The sequence below is a fragment of the Protopterus annectens genome, chromosome 1.part0 (genome assembly GCF_019279795.1).
Source record: "Protopterus annectens isolate FY-2018-M chromosome 1.part0, PAN1.0, whole genome shotgun sequence".
In the NCBI taxonomy this organism is placed as follows: Eukaryota; Metazoa; Chordata; order Ceratodontiformes; family Protopteridae; genus Protopterus; species Protopterus annectens.
Window position 1 is genome coordinate 386,111,292 of NC_056725.1, and position 17,779 is coordinate 386,129,070.

The 17,779-nt window shown below is 40.0% G+C and overlaps 1 protein-coding gene across 1 annotated transcript in view; it reads right to left on the reverse strand.

The window, feature by feature from the left end:
* Nucleotides 1-14,240, reverse strand: part of CALM2 (calmodulin 2) — a 531,034-nt gene extending 516,794 nt beyond the window's left edge. The window contains exon 1 of the mRNA XM_044060244.1: nucleotides 14,141-14,240. Within this exon, the coding sequence (XP_043916179.1) occupies nucleotides 14,141-14,143 (3 nt within the window). The 5' untranslated portion in view covers nucleotides 14,144-14,240. The remainder of the gene's footprint in view (nucleotides 1-14,140) is intronic.
* Between the last annotated feature and the right edge of the window lie 3,539 nt (nucleotides 14,241-17,779).

Here is a 17,779-nt window from a genome sequence, read left to right on the forward strand (position 1 = left end):
AGTTTGGGAATAAGTTGAGTACAGAAAGAGATAAAAGTAGCTAAATTAGAGAGCAATGAAAAGAGGTAGAGAGGAGGAAAGATTAAGATTTTAGAGGGGGAGAATAGATTGAGCAGGAGGGAGTTTAAACAGAGGCAAAAGAATGAGTACGGTTTTAGACCCAACTTGGTACCAGAGGAGTTTTTGCCCAACATGTTATTTCATCTATAAACTTTTCTTCATGATCAGAAGCTACATGTGGAGCAAGATTTTACTGATTTTAGGTTTAGAAAAAAAATCTACCTTTGTATCTCCCTCTAATAAAAACAGATTCTCAGAGACTGTTTTATGTACAATACTCATTACTAATAGTCACAGGCAAATAAAGCCATGAGGAATTTTGAGTCAAAATAAGCAGATTAATACAGCAGAGGAGGGGGGTGTGATTGTGGTTTGGGATTGGGACCATGTATTATACAGAGGCCCAGAAACAACAGTCTGACCACTTTTAAAAATCAAAGAAAACATCTGGATTCATACCCCTGAAATTTAAAAAAAGTGACATTTTATGAAGGAATCATTTCCACAATGACCATTCAATGACAGTACAGGATCCACTGAAATATTTTTATATGTTGCCCAAAATTCAAAGATTGTTTGCAGCCTCCAGGTAGGCCAATAGTCTGGTGTAGAGGGTCATTAACAGAACCATTGTCTGCTTATTCAATATCTTAAACTGTTAAAGGTGGGTATGGTCTTTTTTCCAGGATATTATGGATATTGTACAAGATATGCAACTTTAAAACAGTTGGTATTTATGTACCCTTGATGTCCATTAAAAAAATATTCCCCAATGGGCTGGGTTGATGTCCTCAGAATTTTGGTCAAGTCAGGCCTCCGTACACAGCCCTGGATTTAACACATTGTTAAAACAGGTTCTGTAAGGCAAAGCAAAAAAAGTTTTCCATTTCATAGATGGAAATCTGCAACTTAAGGTGCAGTTGTGGGCATAGTTTGCACCTATTTATGAGGATTTGTTCATGGTTATATTGAACAGAACATTTATAACATCTTTCTGGATTCTAAGGACATATGGCACATCTTGACTGTTGGCTAGTCAGACCAGATTCCAGTTATTTACAGGAATTTGTCAAGTATCTCAATATAAGTGGGGAATTCATTGTACAGTTATTTCCACTCTACAAACTGTTTTGGATGTTCAGATTGCTCTTTAGGAAAATAAATGTGACTGTCTTAAGGAAATATCCCCAATACACTTGCATGCCACTAGTTGCCATAAACCTATAAACATTCCCAAATCCCAGTTTTAGGCTAAGGATTTGCTTCTCTGGGCAGGAGTTGGCCAGACATGAAAGGGAGTTTATGGGTTTTGTACCAGGGGTTATAAGCATCAAAGTGGCTGGGGCTTCCAACGTTTGTTAATGGAATTAAAGGGATCACTAATTACAATATAGAACCAAGATCTCCGCTAAATCAACTTAAATTAACAGATTTGGAAATATTTGTTTCAATCTGGTACAAAACATTGGGGTATTGGGATAGGATGCCCTCTAGATGCTCATTTCCATACAGGAGAGGTAAAACTATGGGGGCGGGATAGTTTAGTAATTAAACCCCAACCTACCCACACTAAATTTAGTTTCACATCAGATTTTAGTCAACCTTGTGGTAATTGTTCTGCAAATGTTTGTAAAAGTAAGCTTTACATCCAAAAAAAAAATGTTTATAGTAATTTGTTATTCTATATCTAACCACATGTACACATGTGTTGTGGGTCAAGCTTCCCATCATTTCAAAATATGAAAAAACATTGAGTGATTTGGTGTTAAAAAGTACACCAAGCATAATTCTGCCAAATTTGTTTCCAATAGACAAGATCACATTCAATAGAATGAAATGTGTGGCATAACATTAAAGAAAAAATTTTGGATAATCAAGTTAGGAGGTATTTTTGCACATGGACTATGTATGAGCAGCCAGAGTTAAGTTTTTTTTTGTTAAAACATTGGTTAAATGTACAGAGTACTGCACTGATGAAGGCAGGTATACTGAAGAGGCTGATTTGAGTGACAGTCGCATGAAAATTTGAAGGAATCAAATAAACAGATATGGAATGTTTACTATTGTGTCAAGACATTTGGATTTTGCTCATTGGAAGATTTTGGCCGTGCACTAGTGTACTTGCATGGGCCTAATTGGGTTTTAGGTCAACTCCAGTTATGTTGGAAACAAGGATCAGTAACTCAAACTGAAGATTTTAACAGACTGAACCTAGAATTGAAGTCTGACATCAAAAGAAATGATGTGCTTCAGTTTTAGCTTCTCCCATGAGTAATGACATACTTAAAATGGAAAGTTGAAGATTAAACTAAAACTCTGCTCACGTTGGAGCAATACATTCTAGAGACAGATGTGCCTATATCTTTTACAAATAAAGTAGAAATGATCATGGGATATCAAGCCAGGTTCTCAGAATACCAAAGGAAGCTGATCCGGTTAAGAAAGCATGAAAAAGAAGTTGTGCACTCTCCATAACATTCCATGTGTTTTGTCCATCTTTCCTTCATTCACTGGCTGGGTTCTGATCAGATCCTCAGTTCTGACTACCTTAAAGGAAAGCTAGGGGTATTCCACTAGCTCGTGCCTATCCCATCATGCCCTAGGAAAGCTCCACAGATCTAGTTTGCTGATTGATAAAAACCAATCCAAAAAATTTGCAATAAAGGTCTGAGAACATTCATTCCCAATTATGACCACGGTCCTCCAGGAGCCAAAGGTTGGGGGATGGAGGGTGGGATGCAAGGAGAGGGACAAGACATGGAACATTATGGCGAGTACAACTGATTATGCCCCCCTCTCACCTTCATTCACTGGTTGGGACAGCATCCTTAGCACCATATTTCTTGGGTGGTGCATGGAGACTATCCTTCAGAACAGTGGACCCAAAAGGAGGCCCTGTTCCTGTGGGCCAAATCCAGTTTGTAATGAGTGAAAGGTAGGAAGCCTTGCTCATGTTGCTGCAGCACAAACTGTGTCAATTTGTAGTCTAGCCTGAAATGGCTCTTGTGGAATGACCTTTGGCTTTGTTGTGAAATTTGTAGATAAAAAGGTAATACAATCTGACGGGCATTTTGAAATGTGACTTTAGATACAGGAGCACTGAAAACAAAACAAATTTGTAAGATTTTATGAAGTACTTTGTCCCAAGTAGAAAAACCTGTCTATGTACATCTACTTGTTCGTAACATTCTGCTTTTCTGTCATAGTTGGGGGAAAAGATGGTAGTTCTATGGATTGTTTCAAATTAGATTCAGAGCATACCTTGGGTAGAAAACAGGTTAGTTGAAGGGATACTCTGTGGAAGAGCATGTAGGGGGGCATTATAGAGAATGCTTTTTTAGCACTGATGGGTGGTCTTAAAATAGTGCCCTTAAGAAAAGGGCTGCATAATTTGACATCAGATTTGGCCCAGATTCACTTGTATGAAAAGTGATCTCAGCCAACTTGACAGTAGCTGCAGCTGAACCTCATTAAACAGCTTGGTCAAAAATTCAAGAATGGAATTTATAGGGGCAGAGAAAGGTAAATGCTGTTATTTAATGCCCAAGAAGAAAATATAGTTTCTCCTCATTTGCTCATGTACAATTCCCTTGTTGAAGCCTTATGAGATTAGACAGACATGCTTCACTGACAAGGAAAGGTTAGGGAGCTTGGCTATGTTCGGAATCAGAGCAGCCAAGCTGTCAGTCTGAGGGTTTGAAGAGAGGGATGAGCATTCCTGATGCACAAGTCAGAAGGTCCAGAACCCCTGGCTCCTAGGGAAAGCTGAAGGATGGGGAACCAGATGTCACAAGGCTAGTATGGAGCAACTAGTATTAAAAGTGCCTTCCCAGTGAGCTGGCTTTCTGAAGAACTTTGGGCATCAACAGAAACGGAGGGAAAGTTTAGGAGACCCAATCATGTACAAGTGCATCCCTTTAAGACTCCCCCAGAGGGGGGGGGATTAAAGCAAATAAAGGCTGCTGCATTTGGCATTCATGCTGGCCCCATTTGTAGAAAATCTCCGCCACTTGTTTTAGGGACCACTCGTGAGGCATCATGAATGCTCTAGTTTGACTAGCATGTTGATTTTCCTGGGATGTGCACTGCTATAAGAAAGTGTTTGGAGGATGTCACCCACTGCCATACTTAGGGTCTCTCGACAGATGGGGCAGGACCCAGATTCTCCTTGTTCATGTAAGGAAAATTGACATGTCAAGTCTATTGCAATTGTTCCCAGCTGAAGTGTTTGGAAATACTTGCAATGCTAAAAGCACCACTCATCTCTAGGGCACTGACGTGCAAGTGAGCCTAGTGATCCTGCCAACTGCCTTGATTCTTCCCAGATAATGTCCCACCCCACCCTATCTGGGAAGGGTCAGTGGTCACTGTGGCTAAAGGTTGCAGAAGGGTCAACTTAGACATGAGTGGAGCCACAGAAGGTCTTTCGTGCAAGATTATCAAAATTTGCAGAGACATGGGTAGTTCCTGCATAGACCACTGACCAACAGCAGCCACTGCAGAATTCTCATATGCAGATGTGCTAATGGGATCATGGTTACTGGTGCTATCATACCAAGACTTTCAGGACTATTCTTGCTTGTACTTTTTTCCTGGAAAGAAGTAGACCTGATGCAGTCTTTCTGGGGGAAGTTTTGCCATTGGTTCCTGAATTAGTGGGTTTCCTCCAGGTGCTCTGTTTTCCTGCCACATTACAAAGACATGCATCTGGAGCATTTCTCCCCAGGTCTCCACTGAAAATTGGCTTTGATCCAAGTCAGACTTTCCCAGTTAACAAATGTTAAATATAAAATCTGGACCTGCTCCTATAAAAATGAAATGCTAAGATTCCAACAAAGCAGATTTTTAGTAATTTATCATGATTCAGAGAGGACAGCAGAGCTGTAAATGTGGTGTTTCTTGCTTTTATTAGTAGATGCTTGGTGGTGGACAGAGCCAATTATCCAGATAAAGAAGCACTCTGAATCCTAGACTTGAACACTCTGGTGGCTGTAGTGAGACAAAGGGCAGAGCCAGAAATTAAGAGACAGGCTCCCAACCAAAAGCTCAGAACTCCTGGATAGCCTGTCCATTTGTGGCAATACACATCCTGGAGGTCTCTAGAGCACATCCAATAGTCTTTTCCCAGAAAGGGGAAGATCAAATGTCTGGGAATTCTTTGTTTGGGGAAGGAAAGGGTATAGGGTAGCCTCTAGATGCAATGCTTTGTACCCACTTGTCTTGTTATCTCTAGCCAGGCTTCTGGGGACCAAGATAAGTGATCCCAAACTGCCTCCAGAGACGGATGGGCCTCTTTTCAGAAGTACTGAAAGGTCTTACCACAGAATGACTTGTCACAGATTGTGCAGACCCCCCTCTGCTGTGTGAATGGCATCTTCCATTACCGCTTCCCCCTCTGCCCGTGTGTGTAGAATCACCATGCATGTCCTGAAAAGCTCTGGGATTTTCAGAACTACATTTTTCCTCCCTTTTGATCTCTTGGTCAAAGTCTAGATGCTGGGGGGACTTGCGGCAGAGAAGAGTTTTTCCTTCTTGCTCACACCAGGTTAGTGTCCTTAACTTTAAAAATGGACAAGCGATCAAAAAGGGGCATTAACAAAAAAAGGTTTAAAGGGCTCCACAAAGTCACAAGTGCATTCAGGAAGGTCTCCTTAGGGAAATTCCTGAACCTGCTGCTCTACTCACTCCATCTGCTGCATAAGAAATGAGCCTCATGGATCAGCTGACCAGAGTTTAAAGGTAGAGAGCCGAGAGGAAACTCTTTTTTAGGAGAGAGATCTTATTAGCCTTCTAAAGTGCATCAGATGATTTCAGCAATCTTGAGTGCAAAGTCATTGAAGACAACATGCGCTCTGTATCTGTCCATCATACACAACTCCTTGTTTGGTGGATGGACAGATGTATTTTTGGTGGCTGCCACCACATCAACTGGGACACCCTCTGCAAGAAAATCCTTATCTGATAGTGCAAAAAAAACTTGTTTGGCCACAGAGGAACAGGTTCCACAGTCTGGAGACTCCCATGGCTTTTGACCAATTCTATGAGCTCACTGAAGAGGGAGACACCCAAGTGGCAGGATGAGACCCAATACTCCTCCTTAGAAAGATTAGACTTCCAGCCACCTCCAAGAATGTCCAGGATGTCAAGAGACATCCTCAAGCCCACCACCCCTGATCAGATGAAGCCTCCAGAGCCAGAAGGCATCCCTGGAACCAAGGCAGATGGAGTAGACCTCACCCATGCCAAAGCCCTGAGAGGCAAGCTTGGATCCAACAAGCATCAGACTCTCCTCCCTGGACCTGATCGGACAGCATCTGCTCCTAGACTCCAGTTCACACGAACAGAGGATGTCTGAGCAGAAGTCTCCTGCCATTCATTCAGCATAACCATTCGAACACCAACTTCGTATAATGCATGCACAGCATCACACACAACTGATGTTTACATCTTCAATCCAACTGTGATATTCAAACATGCTGGCATTCACTATGTATAGTCATGTTCTATTTTGTTCTATTTTGTTCTATTTTGTTCAAACCCCCCCCCCCCGACTGAAGTTAAACAGGATCAGCACACTACCCAGATTAACAAATGCATAGGTTCTTATCAAGCTTGTGGACAAGAGAAAGTTACATCAGCCAGTACTGGTGGGAAACTAGTGCCTTCCATTAAGCAGACTTTCACCACATATCCCTGCTGGAAATTTGCGACTGCTCATCCAGCCATACTAAATTTTAATGGTTGCTAGGCAAGTACTCTAATAAGCAGACAACCTATTCCAGAAAAGGGATACATACTAAGTAGCCATCACACCATCTGGTGTATGCATTTTACCACTTCTATTTAGCTGGAACTTCGACAAAGCCAAGGAGAGATCACTCCTCATAAGGTCTGCAATACAGTCTACAGCATTACAGGTTCAAGCTTTTAGTCCAATTATTAGAGTAACCAAGGATGGTGAAATAAGGTTTCTCAAGCTCCTTTAGGCACTTCATGAGGCACATGCAGGAGCAGCATTATATTCAGTGACAAGGCTAATAAAGCATGACAACTTTTGGACCTCGAAAAAATGCCACTCAGAAGCTGTGCAAGGTAGGATTTTTGAACCACTAGCAATACAGTAGTCGGGTTATCAATATATGGACCAAAGCCCCTGGTGACTGTCAAAGTGGAATGTTATTGGGAAGGAGTAGTGATGCCAGATTTAACAAAGGAAATTGTGCTGTACTTCTTGATATTAGGGGTAAAACCATGATGTTACAGCCCTTGCTGGATAGCCACTCCCAGACTGCAATCCACAGTTATGCAACATCATTTATCAACTTAAGTTCATAGAAATATATACTGAAGAGAAAGAAACAAGGACAGAGCCTTGTTGGACACCACAATAAACATTTTTCCATCTAGAGTAAATGCTCCAACCTTACCAGTATAGATTCTGCCAAGCAATTACTAGTTCAGCAAACTATAAAATGGTTAGAGTTGAGAGTGTGTCAACCCCAGTAGGTGGGAATCTTGACCAGGCCTTTGACACTGTCTAGATAAGAGGCATATAAATCACTGCTCATCTACGGCTTCCACTCAACCAGGTGGTGCATAATATGTCTTTTACAAAGCAGAAGTGATGCGTATCCACATGAATATGGGAGCACATAGTTGGCTACTATACCCACTATATCACTTAATTCCAACTATAAAATAGTTGCAAGGCTTTAAAATGAGAAACCAATAGTCTTAATTTTTAAACACCTTCTTGCAATGGAACCACAACTGCTATTCTACATTCCTTGGGGTATAACCAGTGGACAGACTCCAGTTGGACAGGAGATGTTTTGTCACATGGGACTTCACACACTTCTCAGCATGCATCCAAGGGCACCACCAGGACCCTTGGAAGTAGGGTCTTTAATTTTGGAAAGTGCCAAAAGGACTGTGTAAATTAGTCTCAAGAGGGGGAGTGAAGTTGGAGTATTGGGGTCAGAGAAGACACGAGACAAGTTCAGTACAGAATCGCAGTTTTTTTTCTAGTCTTCCTAGTTTAGCTAAAGGCCTTATGCTCATCGCCAGAATTAGCTGCAATCCTAACTTAATAGCTGGCCTTGTATTTGTTGATAGACTTTAGATGTTCACTATCATTAACAGACAAGCTACCCCCTTTAGAGAGTTTATGACGGTTCCACCATAGTTTCAGTTCAACTTGCCATTATGCTTATTCTGAACCATTTTGTCCCAATGCAGTGCTTAAATGGTATTCAAAGCAAGTTATTTACAGTAAAATTAAGACTGAAACGTGCATTTAAAGTCTTTTTAAAGCAGCATGTTAAATTAAACTCAGACAGCCCTGATTGCATGGCTTTATTACAGGCAAAACTAATATAGCATGTAGAACTCTGCTGGGGTTAAAATGATTGTTTTAATAAAGGACTAAAAGTTTATAAAGAAAAGTTAACTATGCAGGAAGTCTAGGTATAAACTCCCCATAATGCCCATGACAGGAGATAGAATACCACCTTTACAGAAACAGATACATTGGTAAGGGAGCCATGTCAGGAGAGAAACAGGGAAAGAAATCTCCAAGAAGAAATTGATTGATAGGATTTGGGGAGCACCACGTGTTTAGACACTGGACACCAAAAGCCAATTTTCACTAGGAGACAATTTAGCAAGTATTAGCCCCAAAAGGAAGAGGAATAAGCAGAAGCCCCTTACAAAGGAGCAACTGCAGCTTGAATTATTTGGCTCAGACATTTGCGTCTTTTGGCTTTTACTGGTTAGGGGTCGCCACAGCAGAACTCCGGTCGGCTAATGATTGGCAGTTGATTTTTATGTACTGGCTTGCCAGGCCTGACGCACAACCCTCAATGAAGGTACGACCATTCAAATGTTTCCACGCAGAAGACGCTCTAGCGGAGAAATGAACTGGACAGCGTCTTACTGGGAGGAGACACCGCTACTGCAGCACCACAACTTGGCTCGGACATTAAAAGGCGGAAATAGCTTCTAAGAAAATCCTCAATACTTGTGGGGGTCTGAAAATGAACACTTACATCAGCAACCTCTATTCTTAATTACGTTACTAAATGGGAAATTAGACAAGGGAAAATATGGCTAGGTACTACCCCTGCAACATTAAGCCAATGCACCCTCTTCACAATCCAAGAAAGGGAGATATCCTGGTTCTCAGATTCAATTAGGTCTACTTTATAAAAAAAAATTGAGCACAACTGGTTTACTTCTAGGCCAAAAAAATGGGGAAAAAAAAACACTTCAAAATCCTGGGTTTTGAAAACAGGAATATTGGAGCATAACTAGCCATTACCAGCCCACAAAAAAATATTACCTTTACTAGTACAAGAGAGAATAGCTCAAGTCCAGATGGCCTCCAGTTCTTGGAATTTATAGTATTAGTAAACTAGATTTTCCACTTCAGTATGGACAAGGTAATCTCCCTTACCTATTCTAGCACATCTACAACATCTTATAACTTGTGTTCCATTGACATAGCCTTACCAACCCACTCAATCCAAACAGCAACAAATATTGTACTGCACAACTTGGAAACAGACTCAAGTTGAACGTTAACCAAGACTGAACTTAACCAAGCTTGTGGAATTTTCACTATGGATTACACCATACAAGAATGACACACATTTCCATACTAGAAAATAAAGCAGCCTAATACAGTGCGCTACTTTGTACACTAGTTATACAAATTCTACAAGGTGCCATTATTCATAGCTCTCAGCCACACCTCCAAAATGTTTATGCTACCTCTCAATGTGGAGCAAATGGAGAAAGTGTGGAACTTAATATTGCTTATTAACTTCAACTAGCAAGCTCACATGTTAATTTAATCCCTTAGTTTACTTTAAGATTGTTTTAACATGGACATTATACTGAAGGTATGACCAGGCCTTTCAGTATGGGACACTGACAAATTAAGAAAAGTAAGACTAGTACTGAGAGTAAACACTAATGTAGCATCTCTGATGTTCTAGCAACAAGCAAGGAGTGTCCCTGATCTTAAGCCTCCAAGCCACCTTGCAACTGTTCAGAATCAGATTTTTGCCCAATATTTCTGGCCTATCAAAATTGAGATTTTGTGGCAAATCGTTGAGGACTGAAGTCAAAAAATGGCAGAGTTTGACTTCATATTCCAAACAGAAAATTGACATGCTAATGCAAAACCTAAGTTTTGCAGAGCATTTAACAAGTGTCCCTATTTTGGGGCCTTTAACCCCCCCCCCCATTTGTAGCTTTGTCCAGATTTCTTGCTACAAGATGTTGAGGCATGCTTGTGGGTCTACTTCAAAACACTGGATTACTTTAACGTTGAACCACAGCATTTGAGACCATACCAAAAGTTCAGAACACTGAAGAGTTAGAACACTGAAACTACATAATGAAAGTTTAAATAATGGAGTCTTATACCATTAAAAAGTATCACATTGTTATAGTTTAAAGTGTTAATTTTGTGCACCACTAAGAAGTTGTAATATGTACTAAAACATGGTGGATGTACGTTTTGCAGTTTAACGTAAATTATCAGTTTGAATAGTGGAGCTTGAGTGATGGATTTATTAGCTTTGGAGGAAGTAGTGTTGTGGAAAGTGATGGGATAAGCGAGTAGGAGTAAGTTTTTATTTTGGCATGCATCAGTTGTCAGGAAAATAGACAGATGGTAGAGATACGTTTGTATCTTCTGTACGCAGACTGCAATATATTAGGGAACTGGAAATTTCTCACTGTAGTGAGATCTTGGGAGTTGATATATCTGGGCTTGCTCCCTGCGAAAATGTTGAAAAGTGTCTGTCAGTTTAGTTATGTTTGAGGTGTAGTGTAGGGGCTATTAAGAGTGAAATGCGAGGATTTTAATTTCGCACCGTTATGTTCTTTCATGATTTTAAGTTTTAGTGTTGGGTTTTCACTGTTATGGTCTCAATGTTGTTGGGTTTTCGTTATGGTCTCAATGTTTTGTGGTTCAACGTTATAGTATTTCAGTGAAATAGACCCGCTCCGTGCACCCCTCCATTTCTAGCTTTGTCCATAATTGAAAAAAGTTGGTATGCAAAAGTACAAATGCCTTTTTGGGGGGGGGGGGTCAGACACCAGATGAAGTTAAAGTAACTGCCAGTTCCATAGACCAAAAAATCACCTTCATGTACACAGGAATGAGTCTTCACAAGGGCCAACTAGTTCAAACATCCTCACCCTAGTCTACAAGAATTTGAGGAATTCTATTGATATTCTATCTTCACGTCACTAATTTATTCACAACACAAATCCGAATAAAAGAAACGGGCGTGGCCAAAGTCACTCACCAACACAAGGCTGTGACATCACGGGGCGGCACCAACACAAGGCTCAGTGACATCACGGGGGCGGCACCCGCACAAAGCTTATTTCAAGGCTTTGCATCAAGTTTCACTCAGGAGCCTGGTACTGTAGTGCAATTTAAGCAGCTATTTCGGCAGGTAAATCAGGACATTTACGTTCCCCCCATCTAATGAGGTTGCACGTGCTCACTTACAAATCTAGACTGTTCTCTAAACATTTAAGCTCGATATGTTCGACTGAACTTATATTCAGGACAGCTCAAGTATTTTTACAAAGCTAACCACCATCTACCGCATCTTCAACTGTACTTAACCAGCGTTTGTTTCGTTAAGACAGACAGAATACGGACATTTTGATATACTATTAGAAGAGTAAATCATGCAAGAGCCTATGCTACCTACTAATTAAGGACAATCTTACTGCATGCGTTTGTGTTGAGATGCATCCAGTTTCAAAATAATCTAAACTGGAAATTCCCAAAACCGCGCTTCCGTACGTAGAAGAAAACAATGTGCAAAGGTCAGCAGAAAGATTTAATGGTCAATACTGTACACAAATTTCAGACAACCACCGTTACCAGCTTACAGGCTAGTTAGTGACATTCTTTGGAGCAAAGGGGGATTAATACGGAGGCGAGCAGATATGCTGTACTACTGAAAAACCATTTTTTTTTTCCCTGTATGCATGGACGGTCAGTGTTTTGCGCTACCATACCAAGTGTACCGTGAAATGAACTGCTAATTTTGTATTGGTGCAAACAAGGTGGTGTTCTAAGCAGAAGTAAAACCTAGGTTGTAATAGCTACAGTTTTACAGCTCTTCGTCCATACCAAATTGGTTACCCATCATTATAACCGTTATTTTGGTCCAATTTGACCTAGCCGATTGTTGTGGCCTAGCGCCGCATTAAAGGTCCTATTTAAAGTTACAGGAATAAGTTAGGAAATATACTTCTTTTCAATAAAAAGGGGTCCTGCTGACTTTTGAACTTGCGTTGTTTATAGGGTATTTCACCATACCTTAACTATCGCTGATCGTTAGGGCCATCAGATTAAAATTTTAGTACGGACCCTCAAATCACTCCAAACGCCACTAATTTTGAGTGACGAATTACACATTCTAACGCTTAATTTATATCGTATGCGGTCAATGTCTCAAGTTTGATAGCACTAATTATCATTGGTTATTCATGACTCCCCACACTGACAGCTCTGCATGTACTACCTTACAATAGTTACTTTGCCATACATTCCTATTTAGGCTAACTAACCTACACTTACAACTTGTGCCCACTTCTAGTGCACTACCGCTAAAAATACATTTCTCCATTCTTGCAATGCCCATCAATTCTAGTCATGAAATTGATGAACTGGTTTTATTATACCCACATGCAAAATAAAACTTGTTACAATTTTGCAACCATAACGGCATACTACTTTGGTGTACTATGTAAAATACCGACACTCTCGTAACATCCACCAAGACGGATATAGTTAATACAAAGGATTTGAGAATATGCACACCAGAGCGATACTGCTTCGTTCTTAAAACACCACAGTTAAGCACAAGATTGTGTGTGTTGGGGGGCGCTATGGGGCTTGAAAATCTGTTTGCACAACCATTTATTTAAGGCTTTACATAAAGATCTCAAAGCACAGTATCTTCCTCATTAAGAGGAACTCATTTTGAATCTTACAAAAAGAGAGTTATTCGTTGCTCCACATTCAGTGTTACTTGAATCGCGATCTTAACTAGTACTGATTAGAACAGTTAGTCAAAAGGCATAACAATCATTTAAGTGTTCTAGTTAAAATTATACCAGCTAGTCCACATTTTGTCCATTTGCTTCACATGCTGGAGATACAAGTCGGAAAGCAATGCTTTCCGCCACTACGGCGGATGCTTTAGCATAAAGTTATAACAGTTTCCACTTCTACAATGCATGTAATAATGAAGTAGCACAATACTAAAATATATGCACTCCCTTTACCCGGTAACCGTAACAAATCCACGGAGTCAGGCGTGCAAGTTAAAGATACTAGAGATTATAGCTACAAATACTGCCTAACAATACAGCATCAACCATTTATCTACACAGCCTTCGCAATACCCCCCAAACACACAGATGCATCACATACAGACATAGCATTTCAGATTTATAATTAACAGTACCACTGATCAGGGCCTAACCAACATAATCACTAATATATATATATATATATATATATATATATATATATATATATATATATATATATATATATATGTATGTATGTATGTATGTTATCCCTACCCATAGTCTCCTTTTTACTCAAATTTCGTTTCCACGATATTCCTCAACAGCAGTAAAACGACAGTTTACAACACCTTCATAGCGGAAGCATTCTAAATAAGCACCACCAAACCGTTACAAATGAATCATAATCAGCATCACTGTTTTCTTACGCACTTTAATATACAATAAAATATAAAAGCATTAAAGAAAACAAGCAGAGAGAATAGCCACTGCTTAAAAACACAGCACACACTACACATTTACTGCGTTACATCCCTACTTCAAAATATTCCAAACCACACAGAGCATTAAGCTAAACAGTGCTATATTTAATCAAAGAAATAAATAAAAAGGCATTACAAGTAAAGCAAGTAATCATCTGAAAGAACAGTTATATATAATTTTCAAACTATCCTCTTATGAGTATCTTGAAAAAACAGTTATTATATACATAAAATAAGCCCCTTACCATGATCGCTAAAAAAAAACTATTATTTCAAAGAGCAGAATGTTAACCAATAGCCGATTCAATACAGACTAAATTCAAAGAGCTCTTAACAGCTACTCATAAAAGCCTATCACCTTCGAGTATATCAATCCGCGTACAATGTTCTGAAAAGTCAACACTATATTAATATAACAGCCGCCAGTCTGCTCATTGATTAGCACTATTGCAAAATAAGTTTGAAAATATATTTTTCAACAAACATTAAAAAGTATCTAAGCTGTAATCTACGTTGAGAGGTACTATTTTGTTGCGCTTATAGCTACCGGTTTCTACGTGGTGGGTAGCGCCGGATGAATACATAGTGTTTGATTGGTTGAGTTGTACCTGCAATGCGTCGCTTTGACGTGATTTTCAGCTGGAAAGTGGAACTAGGAGGAGAGTTGGGTGGAAGTTCAGTTGGTAGTGCGTTTGTAGGAAGAAAGTTGTTTAAATGATTTGATAGTGTTATTGCATTTATTAAGTAATTATATGTGGCAGTTTTGTTTGTTTCTATACTTCCTGTCTTCATCTAAGGGGAATGTAACTTGCGCGTTAATTTGTTAGAACTATTTAAAATATTTTGAGAAACTACTCTACTGAGGATTGTTGATATTGTATTTCTTTTATGCTTGGTTTTATTGTCTTATGCTAACGTAATGGGATGATTTGAGTTCGAGCGTCTAGTCTTTATATGCTGTAACTGTGTTAAACAGCTTTGCAGAATTGTAGTGTTTGTAATGTAACAATGCGTCCATATGCCAAGCATTTTAGAGGCTTATTGCTATTTTTCTAATGAGATATATATATATATATATATATATATATATATATATATGCAGAAACTGCAGACAGTTAGGCTTGCCACCTTTTCAAATGGCTAAAGTGGGACATTTTTGGTACAAACCTCAGATTTTACATGCCGACACATAACCACGGCCAGTGCAAAGGATAGAACATAACTTTTTTTTGCCTAAATAAAAGCTTATTCTTGTAGCATTTTAGTTTTTTTATTCTGTTTCTTATAACATTTAGGTATTTCAGATGCAGAATAACTGTGTTTTTATGCAACTGTTACATAAAATATAGGAAATAATTTTGTCCTAAAATCTCAGGGTATTTGCCATTTTTACAATTTTTTGTGAGGACACAACTGCCCAAACAGGGACTATCCCTCGCAAAGTGGGACAGGTGGTAACCCAGACAGTATGTTTCTACATATTTATTAGCAGTCCCTGTTAATAGTTCTAATGTTTTAAGTGTCCTGGTTATTTCTGGATTCGTCCGTGATTGGTTGAGAGCTATTTGTTACTATGTCGCATTACTATGGTCTTTTTAACTAGGATGGCTATGTAGCCAGCCTCTGTAAGGGCTCTGAATTTGCTTGGGAATAAGGAGGCATAATTGAGAGGCTAGGGATGGAAGGGAGGGTTGGAGGAATCTCTTAAAGTAGGAGGCTACAAAGTCAAAAGATAGAAAGTTAAAAATGACGTTAGTAACTAGGAGTAGCAGGTGTGTATTTATAACATTATTTATTTATTTTTTGTGGGGGTTGTTCATAGGTTGGTACAAGGCTATGGCCCTAGGGCCTATGCAAGCTTAGCCATAACAATTCACTGGATATTTCTTCCCACAATATTTACTTCTCTGGACCCCTGTCTAGCAGGGTGACTGACATGATTCCTGGGGTGAATTTCCCATCTCCCATCCACTCCTCAAGGTTCCTTTTGAAGAGGGCCAATGAGGTGCTCTGCTTGACATGTATGGGCAGTCTATTCCAGAGTATGGGGAGTCTCTGGGTCAGGAACCTATCTCCAGCATGTTTTGTTCATTGTGAGTAGCTTGGTCTGCAAAGCTATGAAGTGCATCGTCATGGATCTCATTAACAGAGACATTGGAAACCTCCAAACACTGGAGCCAACCCAGTTCGGCTTTAAGGGCAGCTCATGCCTCCTAAATCTGAGACAGTTACCAAGGCTATAGACGAGGGAAAGGTGGTCGACACAGCCTACCTAAACCTTGCAAAGGCCTTAGACACTATACCCCAGTCAGGTATTTTTGACAAGCTCACCAGCCTGAACATAAACCCCTACGTCACGAGATGGGTTACCAACTGGCTCATAGACAGAACCCACATGGTAAGAGTTGCAGGAGCTAGGTCTGACTCTAAACCTGTTACAAGTGGCGTTCCACAGGGCTATAGGACCCCTTCTGTTCGGCATATACTTCTCAGAGGTACAGGCAAGCACAGGAGGACTAGCTCACCAAGTTTGCAGATGACTGCAAACTAGGGGCTATAATTGACTCTCCAGCTGACAGACATCCTCCAAAAAGATCTCACTGAGACAAATACCTGGTGTCAAAACCATGGTCTCAAGCTAAATGCCAAAAAGTGCATAGTCATCCCCTTTGGAAAAACAAAGTATCCACAAACTACCACATAGGTGGTAGCCCTCCAAATACGGAAGACGTAATAAGGGATCCAGGAACCCAAGTAGATAGTAACCTCTCCTTTGATGATCCCATTGCCAAAGTGGTTAGAAAATCATTCTATGTGGCCCACCTAATCACAAAAGGGTTTGCATCCAGATCAAAAGAGGTCATTAGGCCCCTCTCTGCATCACTCATCAGACCCATTATGGAGTACAATGCCCCATTTGGGATGTACCTTACAAGATACCTGCAACAACTGGAAAGACCACAGAAGTTCCTCACCAAGAGGATCACTGGCCTCAAGCAGATGCCCTATGCAGCTCGATTGAAGAAACTCCAGCTGTACTCGGTTGCATACTGCCTATTTAGAGGTGATCTCTGCTTGACATACAAGGCCATGTCCAACCCAGAATTGATGGACGTGCTCCACCTAAAGAAAACCATATCCCCTCGAGCCACATGCTCCAGGGATCTAAACTTCATCACAACAATAAATAGGATGTGCTGGAGGGATAGATTCCTGTCCCAGAGACTTCCCATGCTCTGGAACAAGATTCCAATCTACATTAGGCAGAGCTCCTCGCTAACCCTCTTCAAGAGAAACCTTGATGAGTGGATGGGAAACAAGTTTACCCCAGGGATCACTTCAGTGACTCTGCTGGACAGAGGCACAGGGAACAAATCTTAAGGGGGTGGCGAAAGCCAACACATTCTGGCTAGGCTTATAAATACCTTCAGGCAGCCTAGTACCTACCTATGAGCTCTGTTAGAAGGGGCTGTAGTAGATAAGAATTGGCCTGCATAATAGAGGGTTAAGTAGTAATCCTATTTTTATAGCTCTTTTCTAAGAGAGAGGAAAAAAAAAACAGGAAAAGTGACAAATGTCCCAATATTTCAGGGTAAATAAATGTTTTATAAGTTCCCATAAGTAGTTTCGTGAACAACTTATTTTTGTCAGTTAAGTATTTTAATATTCGACTACTTCTAACTTTTTTCTACCACACCATTTCAGGAAGGGACAATTCGTGCTGCTCAGTGTGTCTTAAACCTGAATGCAATGTTATGTATATATAACTTTGAATATAATATGTTTTGTAAAGTGTTTTTATAGTAAGTTAGTACTATATGTGCTAAATGCTCATATTGCTTGAGACTGTAATCTGCTTGAAACTAGCATTTGCTAAATGTTCA